This window comes from Aquarana catesbeiana, linkage group LG03, assembly GCF_042186555.1.
Source record: "Aquarana catesbeiana isolate 2022-GZ linkage group LG03, ASM4218655v1, whole genome shotgun sequence".
Classification (NCBI taxonomy): domain Eukaryota; kingdom Metazoa; phylum Chordata; class Amphibia; order Anura; family Ranidae; genus Aquarana; species Aquarana catesbeiana.
This window is the reverse complement of record NC_133326.1, coordinates 553,152,243-553,180,213: the sequence shown is the minus strand read 5'-3', so window position 1 is coordinate 553,180,213 and position 27,971 is coordinate 553,152,243. Positions and strand designations below refer to the sequence as shown.

Below are 27,971 nucleotides of genomic sequence, written 5' to 3'. Positions count from 1 at the left end.
ACTTCCACTTCACAATTATGTGCCACTTTGTGTTGGTCTATCACATAAAATCCCAATAAAATACATTTATGTTTTTGGTTGTAACATGACAAAATGTGGAAAATTTCAAGGGGTATGTATACGTTTTCAAGGCACTGTACTGTACTATGTGGGTATTCTCCTCTGAGTGGACATACTATGTGGGTGTACTCTGAGTGCACATGTTGTGTGAATGTACTCTGTGTGCATATGCTCTGTGGTTGTACTCCTCTAAATGCACATGCTGTGTGGTTGTACTCCTCTGAATGTACACCCTCTGAGTATACATGCAGTATATGAGTAGTCCTCTGAGTATCTGTGTTGAGTCAGTGTGCTTGCGCTATGTTTGGAGTCCTGCATTATTTGTGACCTGTCACACTCTTTCCCACAGGTTGACAGAAGCTCACAGGACAGCAGTGAAGGTCATGCGGAGAATGCAGTATTTTGTTGCCCGCAGAAAATTCCAGGTACCAGAAATAATTTACCTTCAGAAACTAACCATCAGTAACCGCTTTTCTTAACTGGTGTGCCCTTAGGGTTTAAGAGCATCAAAGAAGTAGGCTTTCATTTATTCATGGCTTTGCACATGTGTTTGTGCTGAGAGTACACACCCCTAGCATGGAGGCCAAGGTTTCACCAGCAGTTCCTGGTCTCTCAGTAACAATTGGATGCCGGTAAGACTGGCTCCTGACCACCTGTTCACTGTGATAGCCATCTAAATAACCGTGGGGTTGATTTACTTAAACCGGAGAGTACAAAACCTGGTGCAGCTCTGCATAGGACCTGATCAGCTTCCAAGTTTTATTGTCAAAGTTTAACTGAACAAGCTGAAGTTAGAAGCTGGTTGGCTACCAGGCACAGCTCCACCAGATTTTGTACTCTCCAGTTTTAGTAAATTAACTCCCATATCTAGATCTAAAGAAGATGGTACTGTCGGATTGCAATACATGTGACTGACTTTACATTAATCTCACTAGCCACAATGAGTTAATAAAGTTCCTACCCGGTTCCGTAAGTCTATCTGTGTATCTGACTATAAAGGATGAACTCAGAGGATGTAGCTGAAAATAATCTGCTAGGCTGTATTTATACTTTTCTAAATAGAAAACTAGGCACGAGGGTAAATTACAAAGTTGTATCACCTGCCTTTAATCTTTTTCTGACCACTTCATCCACCCTCCCAGCAAGCTCGGAAGCCGTACGACGTCCGGGACGTTATTGAGCAATATTCCCAGGGACACTTGAATATGATGGTGCGCATCAAGGAACTGCAGAGGAGGTAAAGGATTGAAAGATCCATTCAGAGGGTGTGTGTATTCAGAGGGCTCAGAATCCCGACCTGGGGACAGAGAGGGGGATGGAAAATTCAGGGTCACAATCTACAAAAAGTGAGAGTGGAAACAACACTATTTCATAGTGGGAAAGATAAATCACCAGCTATTATAATTATCATTATTGCTGTGGATTTATTTAAAGTGGTTTTTATATATTTATTTTAGCTTTTTTACATTCAAACCAAAAGTATAATAGTAAAAATAAAATTAGCAGCTAAATTGCGAGCTGCCTTCACAGTATGTCCTTTTTGTCAATCCATAGAGCCCAGGCTGTCATGAACCCACCCCTTGAGGATGGTGTCATCACACAGCCTCAGCCCAAATAAGCACTGCATTAATTGGCATTTACATGTCCTTGCAAGAACCATCCACCGCTGATGCAGTCCTTGTGATGATATGCTTTTTTCTATAATTTTGAGGCGATGGCAGGGGTTTCTTTATGCTTGTATGTTTTTGAACGGGTTTAAATCTATATTTTTTTTTTTTACTATATACTGCATATATAAGATCCTTGTTGTACAAATAAACATTTAGTACATGACGAAGGATTGTCTAAGCACCTTGGGTTAGCTAAATAGATAGCACAGAAGACATAGCATGCTTTGAGGCAGAATTTGCAGGATTAAAACTTTGGAGATGCGTAAGTAACAGTATTCTCCACTCATTCACAGAATGTAATGCATTGTGGGAAAGTAGTGTGGGAAAGTGGGTTCTTTTAAGCGAGAGAAAGGCATGAGGCGGCCGGTGGGCAGCACAAACTTTTTTTGTAGCTACTGCTGTTAGTCTTCACAGCACTGCAAGACAGATGATCAGGGCAGTATTTTCAGGGAGAGGTTGGCAATTACAGCTTTTTCTTAGGGAATATTTACTTTGAATAAACTGCATAAATATTGGAGTTATAAAAGCAAGAGTATTAGTGATATAATAATAATAATGATGATGATGATGATGATGATGATATTAGTGTTTTCTCTTGCTTCTCTCTACAGATTGGATCATTCCTTAGGGAAGCCAGGCCTTTTTCTGCCAGGTAATTCGCACCTCTCTATATAAACTTCCAATACCTATTAGTATGGGGCAGACTTATTAAAGTGGACTTATCATCAGATATATATATATATATCTAGATATATCTAGATATATATATATCTATATAGATATATCTATATCTATATAGATATATCTATATCTATATAGATATATATATATCTATATAGATATATATATATTTTTATATATATATTTATTTAAAATCTTAACGTTAAGTGCAGCATGTTCAGTAATGTGTCAGTGTAACGACTCCGGGTATTTGCTACATCCCCCCCCCCCCATTACTCACCTCAACATTACTCACCTGTTAGTGTCTTCATTTATTTTTCATTCCTGAAGCATGGTAGCCGCTTTTTATAGGCAATGCCAACTGCAGACTAAAGCTGGCCATACACAGAACACATTTCGGCCAGTTCCTCATGAACGAGACAAAATTTTGTTAGTGGGTGGCCCTGTCAGCTGCCTCCCAACCGCCATCATTAGATAGAAAAATCGAAGGAGCTGGGCAGAAAATTGTTGGCCAAACAACACATGCATCCAATCCGATGCAGTCACTGTTCAGGCAGGTTGTAGCTGGGGAATCAGCTAATCAAGCACAATACGATGGTAAAGCCAGCCATATATGGATTGAAATTCGGCTGGTTCAGCAGGGACCATGGCCAGATCTAGGGGGGTGCTGGGGTGGGCTGCGCCCCCTTAGATTTAATTTGTGCCTTTGCAAATCCTCTGGCTCTAGAGACCCCTGCACACTGTTCTGCTGACCCCTGCACACTGCTCCGCTGACCCCTGTACACTGCCCTGCTGAATCCTGTCTTCCACCCTGCGGACCCCTTTACACTGCCTTTCTGACCCCTGTCCTCCAGCCTGCTAACCCAATACACCGCCCTTCTGACTCATGTCCTTTACCTTGCTGACCCCTGTACACTGTACTACAAACGAATGGCCTCTGTATACTCCCCTACAAACTGCTGATCATGAGCCAAAAGCTCGGCTCGCAGATGTGGTGTCATTTGTTACTTTAAAAATTCCTTGTGGGATTGAGAAAAAAAAGACAAGATATTTAGGGGGTGACAGGATCGCCTCCTGAGCACCTGTCAACCACTGCTATATCACTGTCTGAAAAGCGATCCAATGCGATTTGGTTTTCAGAGGGCAGTAAGTGAACATTTGTCAGGAACAAAATGGCAAATTATCTTCTGATTAATAATTTTGACGTTTTAGGGGGGCGTGGTCAACATCACCAGGTGACCACGCCCCCCTAAAACGTCACAGTCTCAGCATGCCCAGGGACTGTGACGGCATAAGGGGGCAGGGTCTCCACCTATATAAGTTATATCGGAGCGCTCAGAGCATTCCAGCCTGAGAGACCGTCGTGTCAACATCGGAAGAAGAGAAGAAGCCAAGAAGCCAGAAGTCTGGGCCTCCACTGGCAAAAGAGCGGCATGAAGATAGCGGAGGAGCCGGCAGAAGAACTGGAACACCGGGAAAAGAGGCCAGAGAGAGCGGAGAAGAACCAACCGGACGCTGGGAGAAGAGGAACCGCAGGGACCCCCGAAGTCGGAAGAAGACCCCTGAAGCCGGAAGAAGACCCCCCCCCCCCCCCCCCCCCAGAGCTGTCTAATAAATTACTTTAAAAACCTGTGTAGTGTGTTTTATTATTGACACTTTTTCCCTAGGTAAATGGGTAGGGGTACCATGTACCCCATACTCATTCACATAGGGTGGGGGGCCGGGATCTGGGGGCCCTCTTATTAATGGGGGCTCCCGGATTCCAGTAAGCCCCCCGCCTGCAGACCCCGACAACCAACAGCCAGGGTTGTCGGGAAGAGGCCCTTGTCTTCATCAACATGGGGACAAGGTGCTTTGTGGTGGGGGGGCCCCGCAGTACGCCCCCTCCCCCAAAGCACCCACCCCCCATGTTGAGGGCATGCGGCCTGGTACGGTTCAGGGGGGGGGCACTCACTCATCCCCACCCCCTTTCCTGACTGGCCGGGATGCATGCTCGGATCGGGGACTGGTATGGATTTTAGGGGGGACCCCACACCGTTTTTTCGGTGTAGGGGGTTCCCTTTAAAATCTATACCAGACTTAAGGGCCTGGTATGCCCCGCGCTTGCCGCAGTAGGAAAATGTGTTTTTCCTATTGCAGCGAGCGCGAGATGCAATACCCTGCCCTTGCGTCGTATCTGGTCCGTCGGACCAGCATACAGACGAACGAGACGAAAGGGCTTTCCGTCAGGAACTGAGTCCGGCGGACTAAGATTTGAAACATGCTTCAAATCTAGGTACGGTGGACTTTTGGGGAAAAAAAGTCCGCCGGAGCCTACACACGATCGGATTGTGTCCGCCGGACCAAGTATGCCGGAAAGTCCGCTCGTGTACGCAGCATAAGTGTTATTTAAGGCGTATCTAAACGCAAGAACAAAAATATAATATTTTGCAGCTTACCAGTCCTTAGATGTGGTCGCTGCATTAGTTTTCTTTGTTTTCACCTGGCGATATGACAAATATACAACCTGTTCTTGTGTGGCTATGCTTACTCCTCCACTGTATCTGTGGAGGGAGCCATAGTTGTCATGCTATGCTACTTTACTTAGTAGGACTGCAATATTCATCTCCATTACATGGTGAGAGGGGAATTATTAGTTTACAGAAGTTGGCTTGGAAAACAGGTAAGACTGTAATGTGCGGTACACACCACTAGTATTTTTTCTGACAGCTGCTGTCGGAGCCGCTGTATACTAATGAGCCAACGTTAGTACAGAGATCTCCCCTGCTGTCCTGTGTGTTTTGACAGGGGGACGGCCAGCCAGAACAGTCCAGTCAGCGCTCTCAGCCATTGGCTGAGAGCGCTGATCGGGAGCCAATCGGCTGCTTGTTTTCCAGCATGCTTATCCAGCTTCTGCCGGACCGTCTGCCTTAAACACGGGCCGAATGTCATCCTGTTTTTATTGACTGGCCGATGTCTCCCGACATTTGGCCTATGTGTACTAGGCTTTAGTGTACTTTCAGTTCAACTCACAGGAAGTGCCATGGACACTGCATCTCTGGAAAAAACAACAGGTGATTCCTTTACTTGCTGAAAATGTTCTTAGCCTGAAACAAAAGAAAACTATAGCAGCTACCACATCTAAGGACTGGTAAGCTGCAATTTATTACATTTTTGAACTTGTGTTTAGATATCTTTTAGCTGTAATAGAGGAAGAAAAATCAGATCCTCTTCCCTGCCAGAAAAGGCTGTGCTGTGTGACAGAGCTGTGTAAATCTCAGGACTGGATGGACAGAAATATAAATCCTTGGCACAGAAAACATTCCCATACTTGTATTTTTTATGTATTTTTGTGTGTTTTCTGTGTATTTAGCTATTTGCCTGGAGTTACGCTTTAATGGAAAGCTTCCTGTTGTAAACAAGTCTCATTGATGGTGCATTGTGTCTCTTTGTTACCTTAGTTGTGTTAGACTGATAACAATTTTGCATGTCTCTGCAGAGAAAGGAGTCGATAAAGGATACTACACAGTTGGGGCGAGGCTCATGCGCCTAGAGGAAAAGGTAATGGCGGGTGATGGATTGAACATAAATATAGTGCTTTTGGAGGAGTTACATGGCCAATCCAATCTATGCAGAAAACAGCATTTACACGTGCGAATGGGGCCGTTAGCGATTACATGCTGGATATCCAGCAAGGTTTTGGCTGCGTCCAGGGCCGATCCTTCGCATGCAGTTGCTCCATGAACAATTACATGTGAGTGGCTGTGATTAGCTGAGGGAGCTGTAAGCCTCACATTGCGTTCAGTGGAGCTGCCGCCTACCAGGAGCTCCCGATGGGTCTTCCACATGTAATCACAAGTGTGAATGGGGGCTTATGCTTCCTTCTCAGCTGCACATACTCAGTGTGGCTTTCAGGGATGGCCCGTCCATTAGGGGCACCCGGGCGCTGCACAGCATGAATCTATCCATGGCCGCCGTGGCCAGTCCCCTATTCATGCGGCTGGCCCCTTTCGGGTCACTGGGTGCATGAATTACAGAGGCCAGGAGGGGTTTTAAGCACCTGATTAGAGCCATAGGCTCTATTAGGCTTCAAAATAGGGTGGACTTGGGATGCTGAGGATGCGACCAGAGCCCACCCAGGTGTGTTGCAAGAGTGAATGAATATTCGCTCTTGCAACACCGATCCTCCTCCCAGCCAATCGGGAAGCGGGAGTGATACCCATCACCTGATTGGCTGAAAGGACAGGCAATCCTATTGGATGCCCAGGAGGAGGGGAGGAGAAGCACAGTGGAAGCGAGGAGGAGAAGAGCCGCTTGGGTACCACCGCCACTCCATGGATGCCCGTTCCCCATCACCGCTGCATGGGGACCGGGCGGCTCTTCTCCTCCTCGCTTCCACTGTGCGTCTCCTCCCCTCCTGCATGGATGCCCGGTCTCCGCCTCCGCTGCATGGATGCTTGGTCCCCCGCCACCTAGACGGGACGACCGGCGGACAGCGGGGGGGGTGGGTGGTGGGGGTTTGAGTTGGGGGGGGGTCCGAAGAAAAAAAAAACACCAGCCGCCGCTGGTGGCTTTACTCCCCAGCAAAGACAGGATCCCTGTATCTATCTCCCTGAGTGTGAATATTTTGTAAGTGGCCAATTGCCAAGCACTAGCACTGTCACAATGGAGGAAGAGGTTTGAGTCATATGTTACCTATATTTGAAGTAGCAGTATTTTTGTTTGCTCCCAGCAGCTAAATTATTATTTTTTTATCACAGGTGCCAACAATTTATGCAGCTCTTTACATTCACATCAGTCCCTGCCCTCAAGGAGCTTACAATCTAGCATCCTTGTCTCACATGCATACATACTAGGGCCAGTTTAGAAGGAAGCTAATTACCTACCAGCATGTCTTTGGATTGTTGGAGGAAACCCCTTCAAGTGCAGGGAGAACATGCATGTAGATAGTGATTTAACTGGGATTTGAACACCAGTGCTGCAAGGCAGAAGTGCCAACCATTAAGCCAGAGAATGGAACAGCAGGAGGGCAAAGAAAAGGTGACTATGTACTATTGCAGCAGATGTGCAGCAGATTTTGGTTAATGACACTTGAAAAATTATCTTGTGACTTTTCGAAAGAATACATAAATTAACCAGAGGCTGATTTTTTTGTATTTTCCTGAAGTTGTTTTTAAATGCATTTTTAAATAAAAAAGGGTAATTGTTGGCTGCTCAGCTTGGCACTCTGCAGAGCCCCGCTCCTGTCCCCTGCCCTCTTTGGCTTTTTTTTTTCTCTTCTTGGCACCACCCCGATAATGCTAACATTTTCCCAGGCCTGAATAATGCCATTGAAATCCCAGGCTGGCACACGGAGGGGAGCACAGGGTCAGCGCCTGGTGCCCCCTCCTGCCTCTCCTTCCCCACTTTGGGTGCTTTAGGAGCCTTGCCGGCCTAGTGAGCTGGAACATAGTCTGCTATCTTGGCAGCACCCCTGGCTCTGGCATCGCTGGGCAGCTGGACGGGCTGAGTACGGCCATTGTCTCGGCGGCTCGGAATCAGCCAGACGGCCAGCAGAACGCGGACCCTTCGTTTATTCTACATAATGAGCTCCTCTAATTATGTCTGTGTCACTCAGCAGCATGTCCCTGAATCACCCTCCTGTGTTTAGGTCTGACAGTCTGGCTAGGTGAACGCAACACACTCTTCCACATTTATTGGAATTGGCTGAGTTATCCACGTTTCCAATAGCAACCAGATCCAACCTGCACTTAAAAAATCTCAAAAGGATTAGACAATGATTTTGTGTTAGACACTTTGATAAATAAGGCATGGCATATCCTACATGGACAAAGCACAGGTTTGTTTTAAAGAGAATATTGGGACAAAAAACATATACAGTAGATCCCTCATGTTTTATCCATTTGAGGCTGGGTTCACACTGCTGCGGTGCGGGAACGCAGCGAATTTACTGCGGGTTCCCGCATCGCACCAACTCGCACGGCAGTTCACACTGCCATATGCGAACTGCTGGGGAGTGTCATACAATGTTAATGACACCCCCAGTTCAGCCCGCATATCGCACTGCGAACTGACAATTCGGACATTTTCGGATCGCATAGGTGTGAACACCCATGCGATCCGATTCTGGTCCGAACAAAAAAAAGGGTCCTGTGCGAGTTTGGACCGAATGCGGTGCGATATCAGCCATACTATCTGTATGGCTGATATCGCACAGCACAGACATCGCATGTGATGTGAACAGCAGTGCGCTGCGAATCACATACGATGTCTGCCACCGCAGCAGTGTGAACCCAGCCTAAAGATCCAGCAAGTACAAGGTGGACTGAGTGACTTCAACTCTGTCCAGTTTTCTTTGATAAACTACTCCAATCCTCCCCTTGTTCTGTTCTCCACAGTACAAAGGCTAATCATTCTGTAGCCCCACAATAAGTAGGGTACCTAGAGGGGTGGATAAATAGACTCCTTGAGATAACACAGGATGTGAGCACAGGACAGCTCCAAACTGCTGGCAGGACCAACATATATATCAAAACACAGACCAAACGAGAGCAAATAGGAGAAGTTCACTGTTATGCCCCGTACACACGGTCGGACATTGATCGGACATTCCGACAACAAAATCCTAGGATTTTTTCCGACGGATGTTGGCTCAAACTTGTCCTGCATACACACGGTCACACAAAGTTGTTGGAAAATCCGATCATTCTGAACGCAGTGACGTAAAACACATACGTCGGAACTATAAACGGGGCAGTAGCCAATAGCTTTCATCTCTTTATTTATTCTGAGCATGCGTGGCACTTTGTGCATCGGATTTGTGTACTCACGATCGGAAATTCTGACAACGGATTTTGTTGTCGGAAAATTTTATAGCCTGCTCTCAAACTTTGTGTGTCGGAAAATCCGATGGAAAATGTGTGATGGAGCCTACACACGGTCGGAATTTCTGACAACAAGGTCCTATCATACATTTTCCGTCGGAAAATCCGACCGTGTGTACGGGGCATTAGCGTTACACATAAAAGCAGTAGTGACCCGCCAGAAAAAGAAAATGCAATAGCCCCCCCTGCAGGTTTAAGTCATAAAGTACTAATATGCAGCACATACTAGCACATAATGACAGACCTACCTGTACAGTACACGGAGAACTTCAGCACATCGCTGTCACGGCTCCCCGACGCTGCCATCTTCACCCGGTCTTCCTTCCGGGTTGGCAGGCTCTGGCTGCATGAGTGTCTGGGGCCTCAATGACGTCACTCCCGCACAATGCATCCAGGAGCCCTCGCCTCCAGCTCTGAAGGTCCAGCAGGGTATGCTGTCCCTTCAGAGTGCATGCGCTGGTGATGTCACCGGCTGCATGTTGTGTGAATATCTCCTAAACAGTGCAAGTTTAGGAGATATTCACTGTACCTACAGGTAAGCCTTATTATAGGCTTACCTGTAAGTACAAGTCCAAAAGTGGAGTTTACCTCCACTTTAAGTAGGAGATGTCAAAGTCCTGAAATGGGGTCAAGTTCAAGTGCTTCTTATTCTTCAGTGTTGCACTCTGAACCCTATGTGATGTCTGCAGGTCAGAATTCACTTTACAAAAGTCAGAGTAGCACAAGATGGATTCTGATTGGTTGTTTTGGATGCTGCAGAGTCATATTAGAGAGTAAACTATAAGGTCAAATGTTTGTGGACAGCAGACCATCTTATCTACTGTATGGCCTAAAGTATATGGACAACCATCCAAATCATTTTTGATGAGTTCATATGTTTCCAGTGAAGGGGTTTCTGATGTAAGGCTAGGTTCACAACTATGCAATTGTGGTTGAGGCGGTTTCTGGCGCATTTTGTGGTGCATTTTGGAATACGCAATTTTACATGCAGTTTTCATGCGTTTTGTGTTTTTTTTTTCTCTCTTTAACAAACTGTGAATAGTTGGTTGTTAATGAGCGGGCTGGGAAGCCGGCCGCTGGGTCCTTAACAACTGATGAGTCATCAGCTGATAGCTGAATGTGAAAACAAGAATTGCCGGCAATAAACAAATCAGAAAAATGGCGTGGAGCTCGTCGCCTCCCTTTCCGGACCTGCCAGGCCGCATGCTCGGATAAGGGTCTGGTTTGGATTTTGGGTGGGACCCCAAGCTGTGTTTTTTTTTGCCTATTTTTTATTTTATTTTTTTGCCTGCAATTCTTGCTTTTACATTTAGCTGTCAGTGGAGAACCCCGCTGACAGCTGATGACTCATCGGTTGTTAAAGACGCAGCTACCAGCTTCCCGGCCCTGCTCCTTAAGAACCAGCTGTTCACAGTTTGTTAGAGAGAAAAAAATTATGTACAGATGCATAGATGTGAATGTGTACCATAGGAAACCATGTTAAATGGACTGTAGTACGTTTCTGCAAACTGCAAAACACACAAAAAAACGCATAGGTGTGAATGTTGCCTGAGGGGGACACTGATCTAATGGGTGACTGATGTAAGGTAGGCCTCTGATGGGGACTCTGATTTAAGGAGGAAATCTGATGTAAGGGAGACTCTATTGGGGACCCGATATAAGGGAGTATTCTGATGGGGACCCTGATCTAAGGGGGGACTCCAGTGTAAGGTAGAGAGCTCTGATGGGGACTCAGCTGTAAGGGGACCATTGATGAGATGGGAGACTTCTGATGTGAAGGTTTTTCTCAGAACATTTATTCATTCACTTAAATTTTACTCATGTATTTATGGATTTTTTTTTTAGCCTGCAAATATTTGTTCAAAAACCCCAGCCTGGGGCGGGATGCAGACGTGAGACGTCTGTGTGTGTGGGGGGGGGGGCTGATGGCAGCGCTGGAGTGAGGGATCGGAGGCAGGCTGGACGGCCCAGGCAGCATAAGCGCGGCTCAGGGTGAGAATCCGCTGCCGCTTCCTGGATAGGATTCCGGAAAGATGCCCTAGGTCCCCCCCCCCCCCCGTGGCAGCACCGCTAACAGAAGGAAGAGTCCCCCCTTCGTGAGGAGCCGGCGCTAGCAGTGGACTAGTGGCCGCTTGGAGCCAGCGGCGAGCGAGGGCTAGCGAGGATGTGGTCTGCCCGTACAACCAGCTTGTGTCATCTCGCATCATATCGGCGTTAGGCCGTCCCAGTACTGGGCCTGGTGTGGCATCCCGTCCTCTCCTAGACACTGGGTGGAGTGTCCCCCCTCCTGTCAGACCCCCCTTTCGCAGCGGTTTATCGCACACCCCAGCCAGTTACATCGTGGCAGACAGGCTGGGGAAGTGGCAAGGCTACAACAGTCCAGGACATGCATGACACTGGACAAGCCTCCAGATAGAACTAGCCTCCTGAAGAAACCCCCATCGAGTACGAATTTAATTTCCTCTTTACTTTGAAAAACTGTGGGGGCGGGTGCTCCATAAAGGATTGATAGAGACTTGCCTATAAAAAACTGGATTCTTGAGTGTACGGGGGAGAGTTTGTGCTAGCCCGTCAGTTTGTTACACGAGGGCCCCACTCCCCTTCTGCCAAGCCAAGCTTAGCGGCCCTAGAAACAGGACAGCCACGGCCTGGCTCTTGAAACTCTTTAGGTGTGAAACGCGAGGATTGGGCTGCAAGCTAATTATCGCATTCATAAGTATAAAGTCAGCAAGCCCAGAGTCAAGTCGTTTTTGCTGCTGTTTTTGAAGGTCGCAGGAGCCGGACGTACTGCGAACCTGAGGGACTGATTTGGAAGGTTTTGCCTTATCTTAACACAGTAAGAGGAGTGCAAACTAGGAGGAGTATGAAAGGACGTGCCCAAAGATCAGCTGAACCCAAGGCCCCCAGGGAGAGTCTAAACTCTAGTTAAATTCAAAAATACCTCAAGGAGGTGAGCTCAAAGAGTCCGAGTACTGATACGAAACAAGCAGGAACAAAAGATAAAAAGAAAGATCAGCTGAAACAAAAGGGGGGTCAGGGGGAGAGGCCCAGAGAAGATCCTGAGCTTGAAGGAGGACCGGCTACCAGCGAGATGGAGGGGCAAAGAAATATCGCTTTAATCCCTACTAAGGCAGAAATGCTGGAAATGTTCTCCAAACTTGAAATCTCTATAAAATCAGAAATATTAAACGTGCGGATGGATATGGGCCTCCTGTTGCGCAGAGTCGAGGAGGTGGAAGAGACGTCAGGTAACCAGGCTAAGGAGATATCGGAGCTTTAATTGCAGATGAGGAAAATGCAGAGCGATTATCGCATACTGTCATATAAGCTGGAAGAACAGGAAAATCAAAGCCGCCGTCAAAATCTGCGTATTAGATCTCTTCCTGAACAACAGAATGAGGACTTAGTGACCAAGATGCAAAACATTTTTAACCCGATCCTGGGAAGACAGGAAGATGAGGCTTTAAGGATCAACATGGTACACAGGATCAGAAAACCCCCTAACATGAGGGAAGATGTTCCCTGAGATGTGATAGTCAAATTCCACTCATATGAGGTCAAAGAGAAGATTTGGAACAACATACGGGGTGTATCTCCAGTTCGCTTCGAAAACAAAGACCTACAGATTTTTTCCGATCTTTCTGCTGGAACCCTGGCACGGAGAAGGCAACTAAGACCTCTCCTGGATCAACTAAGAAGGGCTAATATAAAATATAGTTGGGGGTTCCCAACATCCCTGCTAGTAATGAAAGAAGGCAGATCACACAGGATGAGGTTCCCGGAGGAGATTCAGGATTTCTGTGAAAAGTTGGGCATTCCCACCCCAGACATTCCACGCTAAAGCGGGGCCCTCGAGAAGACACCGTGGAACTTTGGCTACTGAATTAAATGAAGGACCTGGAAGAGGGGAATTACTTAATTTTTTTTTTTCCCTCGTTGTGGAGCCTACCACGGGGTCCATTGTATTTCTCTTGAAGGAACGTTTTGGTTTGAAGGGGGGGGGGGGGGATCAATAGGTATTTCAAAAGATAGTGGGTGCTGTTTTTCAAGTGGGGGGAATCGGGGAGGTTGATATATAGGGCTAGGCGGTCTGTCTCCGTCGCTCTTGTCCCCCCTCCCGCCGTTTTAGGCGGGAGGTGGGACTTCAGTGGCTGCTACCGGAGTCTCACCCCTAAAAAATAAAAAAGAAGCTTGCAGCGGGGGATTAAGAATGTCCCTTACTAGCTCGCTTAAGGCCGATGCACGGCCGAGGTGGGTGGGAGGGGGAGGGGGGGGCGAGGGGGGGGGCTTAAACCTGCAGGGGAGGTTATAGTGGTGCAGTGGACGACTGATGAGTTTGGATAGATGTTTTTGAATTAAATGTCTGAGTTAAAGTTTCTATCCTACAATGTGAAGGGTCTGAACTCGCCGTGTAAAAGACATAAAATTCTAAAGGAACTACAACACTATCACGCGGATATAATATTTCTCCAGGAGACCCATCTGACCCTGGATTCTAATATTAAGCTGTACTCTCCTAAATTGCCCTTTTGGTTCTATAGCGACACCCCCATTAGGAGAGCCAAGGGAGTGGCAATTGGATAATCTAAAACATCAAAATTTTCTTTGTTAAACAGGTTGTCAGACCCAGATGGTCGCTATCTCTTCCTTAAGGGCAATGTCGGGAATAAAACGCTCACTTTAGCGAATGTGTATTGCCCTAATAAAAACCCGATCGCTTTTTTAAAACAGGTACTGGTTAAATTGACGGAGTTTAGAGAGGGGGAGGTGGTTCTGGCGGGGGACTTCAATCTCTGTCTGGAACCCACTGTAGATAGCACGTCCCGGGCACAGGGGACAAGTAAGGTTCAATTAGGAATTATTAGGAGACGGTTGCACCAATGCCACCTGATAGATGTGTGGCGGTTGCCGCGTCCAAAAGTAAAAGATTTCACCTTCTTTTCCCCTGTGCACGGGACGTACTCAAGACTAGATTACATTATGACAGACCACAGCTTACTGGACTATGTAGTGGATACCAGTATAGAAATTACATCGCTATCAGATCACCCCCCGGTTACAATGAGGGTTAGATTCCCGGAGCTTCAAAGACAACCATTTTCGTGGAAGCTGAATGAAAATTTACTTAAAATCACCCAAGAATCAGAGGAGGTGCAGGAAGAAATCGATTTCTTTTTCAAGGTCAATGACACTGGGGATATTTCCCCACCTATCCTCTGGGAAGCGCATAAAGCGTACATTAGGGGGGTTCTTATCTCCATTGGGGCCGGGGAGAAAAAAAAGAGAAAAAAAGAAAGGGAAAAACTTCTTGAAGAAATTGCCTTATTAGAACCATAAAAAGCTCAAGGGACAAAATCAGGAAAGTTTTCGCCTGTTAGTTTCGAAAAGGGAGGAGTTAAAGAATAGTATGGAGCAGGATTCAAGGAGGGCTTTTACTAAAATAACAAGAGAGAGACACTTTTTTGGTAATAAATCAAGTAAACACTTGGCGAGGTTATTGAAAAAGAAGAGAGACCGGAATTTTATTGAGAAAATACAAAACAAAAAAGGTGAAGTAGTAGCCACAACCAATGGGATAGCGGAAGAGTTCAGGAAGTTTTATGAAGCCCTGTATTCCATTAGACAAAAGGGAGCGGAGGTTCAAACAGAGAACAGGAAGGTGGAAGAATTCCTGAAAGGGGCCAGGGTGGTCAGGTTGTCAGAAGAGGACAAATCAGTTCTAGATAGACCCATAACTGAAGATGAAATCCAAGCAGCTTTGAATAACTCACCTAAGGGGAAGAGCCCGGGCCCCGATGGGTTCACCACCCTTTATCTGAAAAAATACAAACACACCTTGGTGCCGAAGCTCTGCCATTACTGGAATGAGCTGGGCCCCAACTGTACCATGTGGGGAGAGGCCCTGTCAGCAACCATATCGTTGATTTTAAAAGAAGGGAAAAACAACATGCTCTGTTCTAGCTATAGACCTATCACGTTGCTAAATGCAGACGTTAAACTTTATGCAAAGGTGCTGGCTAATAGATTGAAGGATAAAATGAACACCCTGGTGCACCCAGACCAGGTAGGATTTGTCCCGGGCAGACAGGGCAGGGACAACGGAGTACGATCATTGCTCCTGCTAGAGTCCACTAAATCAGGGGGGCCCCCAGTTCTATTCCTGTCAATGGACGCTGAAAAAGTGTTTGACAGGGTAGACTGGGGGTTCATGTTTAAAACTTTGGAAGCGATGGGGGTTGGCCCTAGGTTTATTTCTTGGGTGAAAATATTATATAATCACCCCTCGGCTTCTGTTAAGGTAAATGGGGTTTTATCCAGGACGTTCAGGATGGAGAATGCCCCCTGTCCCCCCTTTTATTTTTATTTTTTTTTTCTTAGAGCCTTTATTGGCGACCATCCGTAACAACTCAGATTGCAGAGGGATGATGATAAGGCAAGAAGAACACAAACTAGCGGCATTCGCCGACGATGTTATGTTCTATATAGTGAACCCTAGGATTACAATTCCGAACTTGCTCCAGATCCTGAGGACATATGGAGACATATCAAACTTTAAAATTAACTTGAGCAAATCGGAGGTTCTAAATATAAATGTGGGCAAACAAGAAGAGAGTCTGTCGAAGGCCCTTCCCTTCCCCTGGAGGAAGGAAATTAATTATCTGGGTATTAAATTGGCTAACACACTGAAAAAAATGTACCTGATCAATTATATTCCCTTTTTGGGTGAAATTAGGCAGGAAACAAGAAGCTTGTCAATGCGGCCCCTTTCTTGGTTTGGTCGCATTAACGCAGCTAAAATGATGTTAACCCCTAAAATATTGTACAAATTTCAGATGCTTCCAATCCCCCTTCCACAATACTTTTTGAGAGCCTTACGAGGCCTAATGGCGAGGTTTGTCTGGCGTGGCAAAAAGCCACGAATCGTTCACTCAGTTTTGACTAGAGGAAAAAAAAAAGGAGGACTGGCTCTTCCAGACCTCAATAAATATTACACTTCAGTAGTTCTTTCACGGATTGTAGAATGGTCAAAGGAGGCACCAGATAGGAGGTGGGTTAATATTGAACACAGTTTAAGTAGCACTGATTTAGGTCACATTATCTGGAACCCGCCAAAATATAGAACACTAAGCACTCAGACAGCGTCACTCACGCGTAACACGCTCAAATTATGGGACCAGGTACACGCACACAATAAATGGAGTTATAATTCGCCTTTGATATATATCAAGGATAATAAACTCTTTGAGCCGGGAATGAGGGAGGTGGGAGGGAAATGGATAAAAAATAGTAGCACACAATTAAAAGACATAACTATAGAGGGGAAATTGCGCCCTTGTCTTGATTTGAAAGCAGAGACAGATCTTATGGTGGTCAATGCTTGGAGGTACATGCAGTTGTCGCTCTTTATTGAGAAACTTCCGAAACCAATTAGAGGAGAGGACGAGTACAGGCCGTTAGAGCAGTTATGTAAGAGAGATAAACCGGATAATACTATCTCCCATCTCTATAAAATCCTGACTTCGAAGGAAGAACTGGATGAACCTCCATACATCAAGATATGGGAAAGGGAGCTAGGGTCACAATGTAGTAAATTGACAGTAGAGAAGATTTTGAGAATGATACACGGATCTTCAACTGATATTATGCAGTCGGAGACCAACTTTAAATGTCTTGCAAGATGGTATGCCACGCTGGACAGACTCAGCAAACTCTACCCGGATAAAACGGATAGATGCTGGAGAGGGTGTACAAATATAGGTACGATGGCTCACATATGGTGGGAGTGTCCTGTTATTAAAGCATATTGGAAGAAAATCATACAATTAACCAAGGAAATAACTAATGAATCTTTACTAGAAGATCCATGGATATGTCTATTCCATGGAACTGAGAAGTCTATTAAGCATTACCTCATCCAACGTCCTCATATTATTAGACGCAGCTAAAAAGCAGATATCAAGGAAATGGTTGCTGCCGGAGAGTCCAAACTCCCACGACTGGCTTTTTTATATAAACGAAATTTACAATATAGAATATAAGGTTTATCCTGGAGTTGAGTCAGACGAGGGGGCCGCTGGAATGGACAAATGGGCAGGGTGGCGAAGCTTCAAGAGTACGTGGAGTTACCTAGTGGAGATTACAAGTTAAACCTACGGGTTCGGACTTCGGGAAAGTACGGGAGGATATACAGAGTTTTGCTAGCTCCACTGTAACTACCTGCAGGAATGGGGAGGGGAGGGTGGGATCGGGAGGTGGGGTGGGTAATAATTATAGAAGGAGATTTTTGTATTCTTCCATGACAATGTTTGGTAAACATACTTTTAAATATTGTATGGTTTTTGTTTCTGTACTTATAAAATATAAATAAAGAATTAAAAAAAAACCCCAGCCTAAGTCAATTGGAAATTCCCTGGATCAACGATCTATGATGTACATACAAATAGATGTTGTGGGGGGTTTACTCAAATGTAGTAGTCAGTGAGGTATATTTCAGGGCTTTTACCCATTTATATTTCAAAGTAAAGATCCAAAACTCGCACAAGGTTACCCTCGCAGCATCACAACAACAAAACAGAACTTTTCCAGTCTCCCAGCTATCCGGACTCTGTAGTCCCTGTCCCTAAATCTCTGCACAGACTCACCACATATCAAATCCAGCTTTGTGACAAGCAAACTGCCCACTGAGGCTGCACAGGCTCCTACCTAATTACATACTGGGATGGATTTACTAAAGGAAAATGGACTGTGCACTTTGTAAGTGCAGTTGCACTTATTTTCCCCAGAGCTTAGTGAATATGGTAAAGCTCTGCTGGTTTCCATCATCTAGTAAGAAATTTTTATTTTTTTTTAATTTTCCTTGCTTCTTAAGCTTCTTTAAGCTATAAAACGGGAAGGATAAGTGGGACTTTAAATGAGGCACATGTGACCATGTGACTCCATCCCTGAATTAGGTATTTGAAAGGGGGGGGGGTAGTTTGGGGCTTTATATGAGGCAAATGACAATGTGGGTAGAATCATGACATGTTTATTAAAAATATATATATCTGACACATTGCAAATATTTGCATGTGACATAACAATAGCATGTACAGTTGTACTCATAAGTTTACACACCCTATCAGAATTTATGATTTCTTGGCCATTTTTCAGGGAGTATGAATGATAACACAAAAACATTTCTTTCACTCATGGTTAGTGTTTGGCTTTAGCCATTTATTATCAACCAACTGTGTTTACTCTTTTTAAATCATAATCACAACAGAAACTACCCAAATGACCCGGATAAAAAGTTTACATACCCTGGTGATTTTGGCCTGATAACATGCACACAAGTTGACACAAACTTGTTTGAATGACTATTAAAGGTAACCATCCTCACCTGTGATCTGTTTGCTTGTAATTAGTGTGTGTGTGTATAAAAGGTCAATGAGTTTCTGGACTCCTGACAGACCCTTGCATCTTTTATCCAGTGCTGCACTGATGTTTCTGGATTCTGGTTCATGGGGAAAGCAAAAGAATTGTCAAAAGATCTGTGAGAAATGGTAGTTGAACTGTATAAAACAGGAAAGGGATATAAAAAGATATCCAAGGAATTGAGAATGCCAATCAGCAGTGTTCAAACTGTAATCAAGAAGTGGAAAATGTGGGGTTCTGTTGAAACCAAACCAAGGTCAGGTAGACCTACTAAAATTTCAGCCACAAGTGCCAGGAAAATTGTTTGGGATGCAAAGAAAAACCCACAAATAACTTCAGGTGAAATACAGGACTCTCTAAAAACATGTGGTGTGGCTGTTTCAAGATGCACAATAAGAAGGCACTTGAAGAAAGATGGGCTGTATGGTTGAGTCGCCAGAAGAAAGCCATTACTACGCAAATGCCACAAAGTATCCCGCTTACAATACACCAAACAGCACAGAGACAAGCCTCAAACCTTCTGGCACAAAGTCATTTGGAGTTATGAGATCAAAATTGTCAGGGCTGGCTCAGCCCTTCCTTCTCTGAGCTGCCCGCTCAGCTGTCAGCTAATTGCCAGCTCTCATCTCTCTCCACAGTTAACCAGCTGTTGTGGATCTGTTTGTCAATCCCGCCTACTTAAAGATCTCCAGCTCACTTCATTCCTGCCTTCGCCTTGGTCACATCACAAGAAACCATCTCATGTGTTCCTGTTTAAAGACTGGCTTTGCTGACATCCCTTCTGGCTCCTTATCCTGCTTGCTGTTCCTCTACTTGGAACCCTGACTTGTGGCCTGGCTGATTACCGGATCTGGTTCCTGAACTCTGGCTTGGCTGATTACCCGATGATTAACTGTGGAGAGAGAGGAGAACTGGCAATTAGCCAACAGCTGAGCGGCCAGCTCAGAGAAGGAAGGGCTGAGCCTGCCCTCAAAGTACCCCCTTTTCAAAGACCCCTCCCCCTCTGAGGACCACCGGGATTGAGGGGAAAAGGTCTATGGAAATCACGGAGGAGGGCAGGAGCATGTACATACGAGGATGAGACCCAGGAGCATTCCTCTGGACCGTACCCCTTCCAATGCACCAGGTACTGTATGCGCCCACGGAACCTACGGGAGTCAACAATGGATTGTACCTCATACTTCTCATGGTTCTCAACCTGTATAGGGTGAGGACGTGGCACCGAGGTGGTAAAGCGGTTGCAGACCAACAGTTTCAATAAGGAGACATGAAACACATTTGAGATGCCCATACTAGGAGGAAGGTCCAACGCGTAAGCCACTGAGTTAATCCTGCGAACTTCAGTGAGGGAACACGAAGTCGGAGGTTGAGAGATGACAGCCAGACCCTGTCCCCAACCTGGTAGGAAGGCGCAGGCAGGCATCTGCGGTCAGCATGGAGTCTGTACCTATCATTAGCATGACGCAAAGCCTCCTGGACTTGTGCCCAAGTGTAACGAAGACCACGGAGATGCTCCTCTAGCACAGGAATACTCTGCGGAACAAACAAGTCAGGCAACATGGAGGGTTGGAAACCATAATTCGCCATAAACAGAGACAATTGGGAAGCAGAATTCAAGGCACTGTTGTGAGCAAACTCTGCCCATTGTAATAGGTCTGACCATTTGTGATGGTCAGAAATATAGCAACATAGGAATTGCTCCAAGCACTGATTGGCTCATTCTGCGGCCCCATTAGACTGCGGGTGATACGCAGAGGAGAAAGCAAGCTGTATTCCCAGCTGTGCACAAAAGGCTTGCTAGAACCGGGACACAAACTGACTAACCCTGTCCGAGACAATCACCTTGGGTAGCCCATATACGCGAAAGATCTAAAAAATGGAAGCCAGTTCCTTAGAAGTGGGCAACTTTTTAAGTGGAATACAATGACACACCTTTGAGAACCGGGCAACCACCATAAGGATAACTGTGTTGCCTTGGGAGTTGGGCAACTCTACAATTAAATCCATAGACAGGTGGGTCCAGGACCTCTCTCCATTGGGTATGGGTTGTAGGAGGCCCACTGGAAGGTGTCGTGGAGTCTTAATCTGAGCACACACGGAACAGGCAGCTACAAAGGCAGTTACATCAGCATGTAGACTAGGCCACCAGAATTGTTGGGAAATGGCCCAAACGAGTTGATTCTTACCAGGGTGGCCAGCTGCCTTGGAAGAATGGTAAGTCTGGAGCACGGCAGTACGGAGACACTCTGGGACAAAGCAGCAGTCACAAGGTTTCTCAGGAGGAGCATCGACCTGAGGAGCAAGAATTTTGTCACCCAAAGGAGAAGTAAGACTGGTGCGAACCGTAGCCAGAATACGATCAGGAGGAATCATAGTAACCGGAACCGACTCCAACTTGGAAGGGGAGGAAAATTGTCATGACAAGGTGTAAGCCCTTACATTCTTAGTACCAGGTAAGAGTGAGACAATGTAATTGAAACTTGACAAGAAAAGAGCCCATCGCGCCCTTCTGGGAGAGAGGCATTTAGCCTCAGACAAGAATGTGAGATTCTTATGGTCAGTAAGAATGAGAACTGGCACAGTGGTACCTTCGGGGAGATGTCTCCATTCTTTCAGGGCTAAAATGATTGCCAACAGCTCTCTGTCACCAATCTCGTAATTGCACTTGGCAGGTGACAATTTCTTGGAAAAGTAGCCACGAGGATGCATAGCACTCTCAGAGGTAGGACGTTGAGACAGAAGGGCGCCAACACCAGTCTCAGAAGCATCAACCTCAAGGATAAAAGGTAACGTAGGATCAGGATGTGCCAACACAGGAGCAGAAACAAAGGCAGCCTTGAGACTTTCAAAGGCCTTAATGGACTCCGGAGACCAACTCTGTGGGTTACCGTTCTTTCTGGTCATATCGGTCAGGGGCTTAACCAGAGACAAGAAGTTATGAATAAACTTCCGATAATAATTGGCAAAACCCAGGAAACGCTGCAGAGGACGTAACCCCATGGGTCAAGGCCACTGTAGGACTGCCGAAAGTTTCTCTGGGTCCATCGAAAAACCAGCAGTGGAAATGACATAGCCCAGGAATTTAACCTGTTCCCTATGGAACTCACACTTCTCCAGTTTATAATAGAGATTGTTCTCTATTAATTTCTGAAGCACACGACAGACATCTGTGTGGTGGCTCTCCATTGACTTGGAAAATATGAGGATATCATTGAGATAAACCACCACACATAACTGCAACATATCTCAGAGGACATAGTTAATAAATTCCTGGAAAACTGCCGGGGCGTTACAAAGGCCAAAAGGCATTACGAGATACTCATAATGGCCTGTTCTGGTATTAAACGCAGTTTTCCACTCATCGCCCTCCTTAATCCTCACGAGATTGTAAGCCCCTCTTAGATCAAGCTTAGCTCCCTTGAGGCGGTCAAATAACTCTGTAATCAACGGGATCAGGTAGGCATTCTTAATCGTGAAACGAATGAGACCCCTATAATCAATACAAGGTTTCAGTTCATCGCTCCTCTTCTTCACAAAGAAGAAACCAGCACCAGCAGGAGACGAGGATTTGTGGATGAAACCCCGAGAAAGTGCGTCTGCAACATACTCCTCCATGGATTTATCCTCCAAGACCGACAAAGGGTAAACCCGGCCACGAGGGGGAGTGGCACCAGGTTGAAGGACAACTGCGCAATCATACGGCTGGTGTGGAGGCAAGCTACCGGCTTGACCTTTGTCAAAGACATCGCTAAAATCACGGGCAGGGAGGAGAGTGAAGAGGTACACAGGACCTTGGCGACCTTCCGGAAGCATGTTTCACTGCATTGTGGTGACCAGGAGAGAACCTCAGCACGGAGCCAATCAAAAGTGGGGTTGTGCCTCTGTAACCAAGGATAACCAATAACCAGCGGAAACTTAGGAGAGGAAATCACTTGGAATTGGATTATCTCATGGTGAAGAGCCCCTTTGGCCATGGACAACGGAACCGTCTCATGAGTCACATGGGCAAGCTGTAGAGGTCTCCCGCCAAGAGCCTCAATGGCAAGCGGAGTGTCACGCAGCTGCAGTGGAATCGGGTGCTTTGATACAAAGGCAGCATCAATGAACAGGCCTGCAGCCCCAGAGTTGATTAGAGCCTGTATCTCGATAGACTACTCAGCCCAAGAAAGGGTGACCGAAACCAGGGGCTTATCCTTCTGGATAACTGGGGACGACACAACACCACCTAAAGACAATAAAGGCACAATCTCTCCCTCCTCCTAAAGGCTCTCTCATCCGCAGAGAGACACATGAAGCCCAAGTGCATGGGTTCATCTTCAATGACTGACTCGGTACCAGGGAGCATGGGAGGTGAGGGAGGCATGGGTGGGACTGCAAAGCTCGGAGGCAAACGTACAGGACGCTTCCGCAAGCGCTCCTTAAAAGAAAGTCTTTCTCTGAGTCTGGAGTCAATGAGGATGGCAAACGAGATCAAGCTCTCCAGCTCAGTGGGTATATCTCGGGCTGCTATCTCATCCTTGATGGAATCTGAGAGACCATGAGAAAAAGCAGCCACGAGGGCCTCATTGTTCCAAGCAACCTCTGCTGCCAGAGTACGGAACTCAATGGCGCAGTTGGCAACAGTTCTCGTACTCTGTTTGATGGACATGAGGCACTTGGCAGCAGAAGCGTAGCGGGAGGAAACGTCAAATACCCTTTTAAAAGAGGCCACAAACTCTAGGTAACTCAAGACAACAGGTTTTTGTGTTTCCCATAGAGGCTTAGCCCAGGCCAAGGCTCTCTCAGAAAGCAAAGATATCACAAACCCTACTTTGCTTCTGTCCGTGGGAAACGCCTGGGGCAGCATCTCAAAGTATATCTCAACTTGGTTGAGAAACCCTCTGCATTGAACTGGATCGGCCCCAAATCGCTGGGGAAGCGGGGCGGAACCAGACATACCTCTTATAGAGGTAATACTCAAGGCAAGTGCCTGCACAGAGACTGGCACAGCAGCAGGGACAGCCTGCAACTCAGGTTGTACCGGAGCAGCCACAGTGGGGGATTCCAGGTGAGCTGTGCGACTCAGGAGCGTTTGTAACGCCATGGCAATGCTTTGACTACGCTTACTCTATTTACCTTTTTATTTTTATTAAAAAACAAGTGTGATTTTACTGTACTTCTGTCTCTGTCTGCTTCATGGTTTCTGACAAAAATTTAGCTTTTTAGCCACAACCATAAACATTTGGAGAGGAGTCAACAAGGCCTATGATGAAAGGTACACCATTCCTACTGTGAAACACGGTGGTGGATCGCTGATGTTTTGGGGATGTGTGAGCTACAACGGCACAGGAAATTTGGTCAAAATTTATGGCAAGATGAATGCAGTATTGGCATGGGACCTACTTGGACATTCCAACATGACAATGATCCAAAACACAAGGCCAAGTTGACCTGTCATTGGCTACAGCAGAATAAAGTGAAGGTCCTGGAGTGGCCATCTCAGTCTCCTAAACTCAGTATCATTGAGCCACCCTGGGGAGATCTCAAACGTGCAGTTCATGCAAGACAGCCCAAGAATTTACAGGAACTGGAGGCCAAGAGGAATGGGCAGCTTTACCATCTGAGAAGATAAAGAGCCTCATCCACAAATACCACAAAAGACTTCAAGCTGTCATTGATGTTAAAGGGGGCAATATACGATATTAACCTCCCTGGTGGTATTCCCAAGTCTGGCTCGGGGTGAGATTTCAGTATCAAAAGTGATAACCCCGAGCCAGACTCGGGATCGCATCGCAGGATCCAGGAAGAGCTTACTTACCTTGTCCCCTGGATCCTGTGATGTCTCCCTGCTGTGATCTGCAAGCCGCTGTGTCTTGCTCGATTCACAGTGCCGAGCTCCGTTCCCTGCGAGCTTTGCGATGCACGCGGACGGACTTTGGCGCCAAATTCAAAAAGTAAAAAACACAGTATAGATACAGTACATCTTACAGATTACAGCACTATATCAAATAATTACACATCCCCTTTGTCCCTAGTGGTTTCTCAAGTGTCCTGCATGCAGTTTTATATTATAAATACTGTTCTTTCTGCCAGGAAACTGGAGATTGTCCATAGCAACCAAAAAATGTCCATTTACGTCAAAAGTGCTTTTAGACCAGCTAGAAAACAGAGATAATAAATTAGAATCACTTGCAGAATTGAGTGATAGTGATTCGTGGGGAAATTCGTCATCAAACACTAAAAGTAATGACAGCGACAATTCTGCAACTGAGCAATTTTCAGTGTTTTTGATTTGATTACATTATTGAATAATTTGTATTATTATTATATTATTATTTGTTATAATTATTTATAGTTATTTATTATATTATAATTTATTATTTTGTGTTTCAAACTTTATCGTACCCGGGATGTCTACTAGACTCTTGTTTGGACAGATTTAAGTGAGTTATTTCTAAGAATTACAGGCCTACAATATAAAACGCCAAATTTCCATGCAAAATAATCGTACCGCTTTCAGCACCTAAAATCTGAAATAATCATACTGCCAGGGAGGTTAAGAACTGGGGTATGTAAACTTTTGATCAGGGTCATTTGGGTAGTTTCTGTTGTGATAATGATTTAAAAAGAGTAAACACAGTTGATTGATAATAAATGGCTTCAGCCAAACACTAACCATGCGTGAAAGAAAAGTTTTTGTGTTATTATTCATATTCTCTGAAAAATGACCAAGAAATCATCAGACGATCCCTGAAAACTCATCTCTTCAGAGAAGCCTATCTGGCCCCCACTTAACAACTGTACATTTATCTTCTCCATCAGCACATCCCCCACAGTTATTACCTCTTGTATCTCTTGGATACAATCTAATCCCTCTTAGATTGTAAGCTCTAAGGAGCAGGGCCCTCTGATTCCTACTTTATTAAAGTGTATTGTATTTGTACTGACTACCCTCAAGTTGTAAAGCGCTACGTAAACTGTTGGCGCTATATAAATCATGTATAATAATAATAATAATAATAATAATAATTATAATAAATCATAAATTCTGCCAGGATATGTAAACTTATAAGCACTACTGTATAATATACATGACACGAATGTATTGACACTTGAATATACAGATATATAGCAGCACATGTCCAATATAAGTAGCAATTTCATATATATACAGGATAAGGATATGTACAAGATATAAACAGGTTGCAATTGATGTATTATACAATGAAGATACAACAGCACGCTCTGATCACCTATGTAAAAGGAGCTTGAAACTCCATGTTGTAAGGTGGTTAAGAACAAAATGGGATATATATTAAAATTATTATGGGTAAAAATAAAAACCGGTAATATGTCAAGGTAGATATATGAAATTGCTACTTATATTGGACATGTGCTGTTATATATCTGTATATTCAAGAGTCAAAACATTTGTGTCATGTGTATATATATATATATATATGCTATTGTTATGTCACATGCAACTATTTGCAATGTGTCAGATATATAATTTACCTTATATAAAGTCCCAAACTATCCCCCCCCCCCCTTCAAATACATTCTCTAAGCTGTGGGGAAAATGAGTGCAGCTGCATCTGCATCTGCAATCTGCAGTCTATTTGCCTTTAGTAAATCCACCCCACCATCTCTAGTTTCTCTTCAGGCAAAGTCCTGGTCAGATTGGATTGCCTCTCCTTGAAGCCAGAGTAGCCCCTCTCTACACATTCCTTCACACAGCAGCTTGTCTCTAGGGGTAAGAAGCCCTGAATCATAGACAGTCCCTGGACTAAAAGGCATATGCACAATCAGCATGCTGGTTTCTTGTAAAATGTAGACCCATTTTCTCTGTTTGGAACAAGCATCCCAGTGACCCTCAACCTGCATAAGTGAGAACCCTGGGTGACATCTAACCCTTCTGACAATGTGACAAGGTGTAGCACTGTAACAATATTAAAAGGCAGTTATATTTTCTGCATTTAAAAACACATCCAGGTTTTTTTGTTCCCTAAACAATTTACTGATAAAATATGCTTGGAATGAACATGGGTATATCCTCGGACAAAAATATTGAAGCGAATGGTTTAAAAATGTTTGAAAAAGAATTTAAACGTGGTTTGTGTTTGTTATAGGTGTTCAAAATGGATAATAAGTTAGACGAGATCCTGTATGTCTTCCGTACTAAATTGGTGCCAGAAGAGGACCAACAGACAACCTCTCAGCCAGCGTCCCCCTCCCCCCACAGGCTACTCCACCCTTCTCACAGCTCACCCATGCCAGGTCGCCGATACTGATAATCAAGGCATGCCACTCCGCAGGTCCTCCGAAAGCCAAGCGCCGCTTGAAGGAACTACATCACAGCTATGTGAGCAACCGTCCTCATGGGAAATGCTGGAGATGTCACAAAGAGGCAAGGCTTCCAAGAGGGTGACTTCCTGACACCCTGCTCTCACCCACCACACAGACAAAATTCCATTCTTCAATCGCAAGGCCTGGTACATATATATATGTTCACTGGTGCAGTTTTGGCATCATTGGCTGCCTACGGTGCGCACCTCAGAACACTGCTCAGCTGGCAGGGCGCTCTCATGCCAGGTCCGCTACATGCCAGCAACTTTATGAGCCACTGAGTCACAGGTGTAAAGAAGTAGGTTTGCAAAATACGGCTGCTTCTCATCTGATAAATTCTTTAGTAATGAGATTAAACGCAAAATTTGTACTAGAGGAGAAATAAGTGCAGTGCCGCAAAAACTTGCCTCTTTTTCAGGATCTTGAACACAGTTGCCTTACGTGCACCTCAGGAGATTTTGCCCCGATGTACGTTTTGTTGTGTGCTGGTTGCCCCACCAGGACACAGGTTCGTAATGCCTGACTTTCCCTGCATGTGAATATAAAAAAAAAAAAATGACAGTTTTGCGTGTGACCCCCTGAACCCTTGTTACTAATAAAAATTCAAGAAATATCAGCGCTGTGGTCTCTGTCCTTATGCAATTGAGAATGTAAGTTTATCACTAAATCCCAATTCCAGCTAAAATGTGAAGGAAGAGTAGAACCTGTGTCTGGCATCTATTGTCATCTGGGTCTCTATTGATGAGATTTCCCTTCACCTCCTATCCTGGTGACCAAACAGGAAGTGAGAAGAAATCTTTCTCAATGAGGACACAGATTTAGGCTGAAGTTTAGCTATGGCATTTTTTTACAGAGTTACATTGGTCCAGCTTAGACCAATGTAAGTATATGTGTTTCATTCCTGTGGAATCCCCATGGTAGCTGGAAATCACTGTAGTAGGCACTGTTATTCCAGTGA

The 27,971-nt window shown here is 45.2% G+C and overlaps 1 protein-coding gene across 2 annotated transcripts in view; it reads left to right on the top strand.

Annotated features, from left to right (window-relative positions):
• LOC141132803 (potassium voltage-gated channel subfamily KQT member 1-like) overlaps positions 1–27,691 on the top strand; it is a 166,313-nt gene extending 138,622 nt beyond the window's left edge. For both annotated transcript variants that reach the window (XM_073621684.1, XM_073621683.1), the window contains 5 exons: positions 410–485; positions 1,203–1,297; positions 2,342–2,382; positions 5,890–5,951; positions 26,797–27,691. In XM_073621684.1, the coding sequence (XP_073477785.1) occupies positions 410–485; positions 1,203–1,297; positions 2,342–2,382; positions 5,890–5,951; positions 26,797–26,958 (436 nt within the window). In that variant the 3' untranslated portion in view covers positions 26,959–27,691. The remainder of the gene's footprint in view (positions 1–409; positions 486–1,202; positions 1,298–2,341; positions 2,383–5,889; positions 5,952–26,796) is intronic.
• Positions 27,692–27,971: the final 280 nt, after the last annotated feature.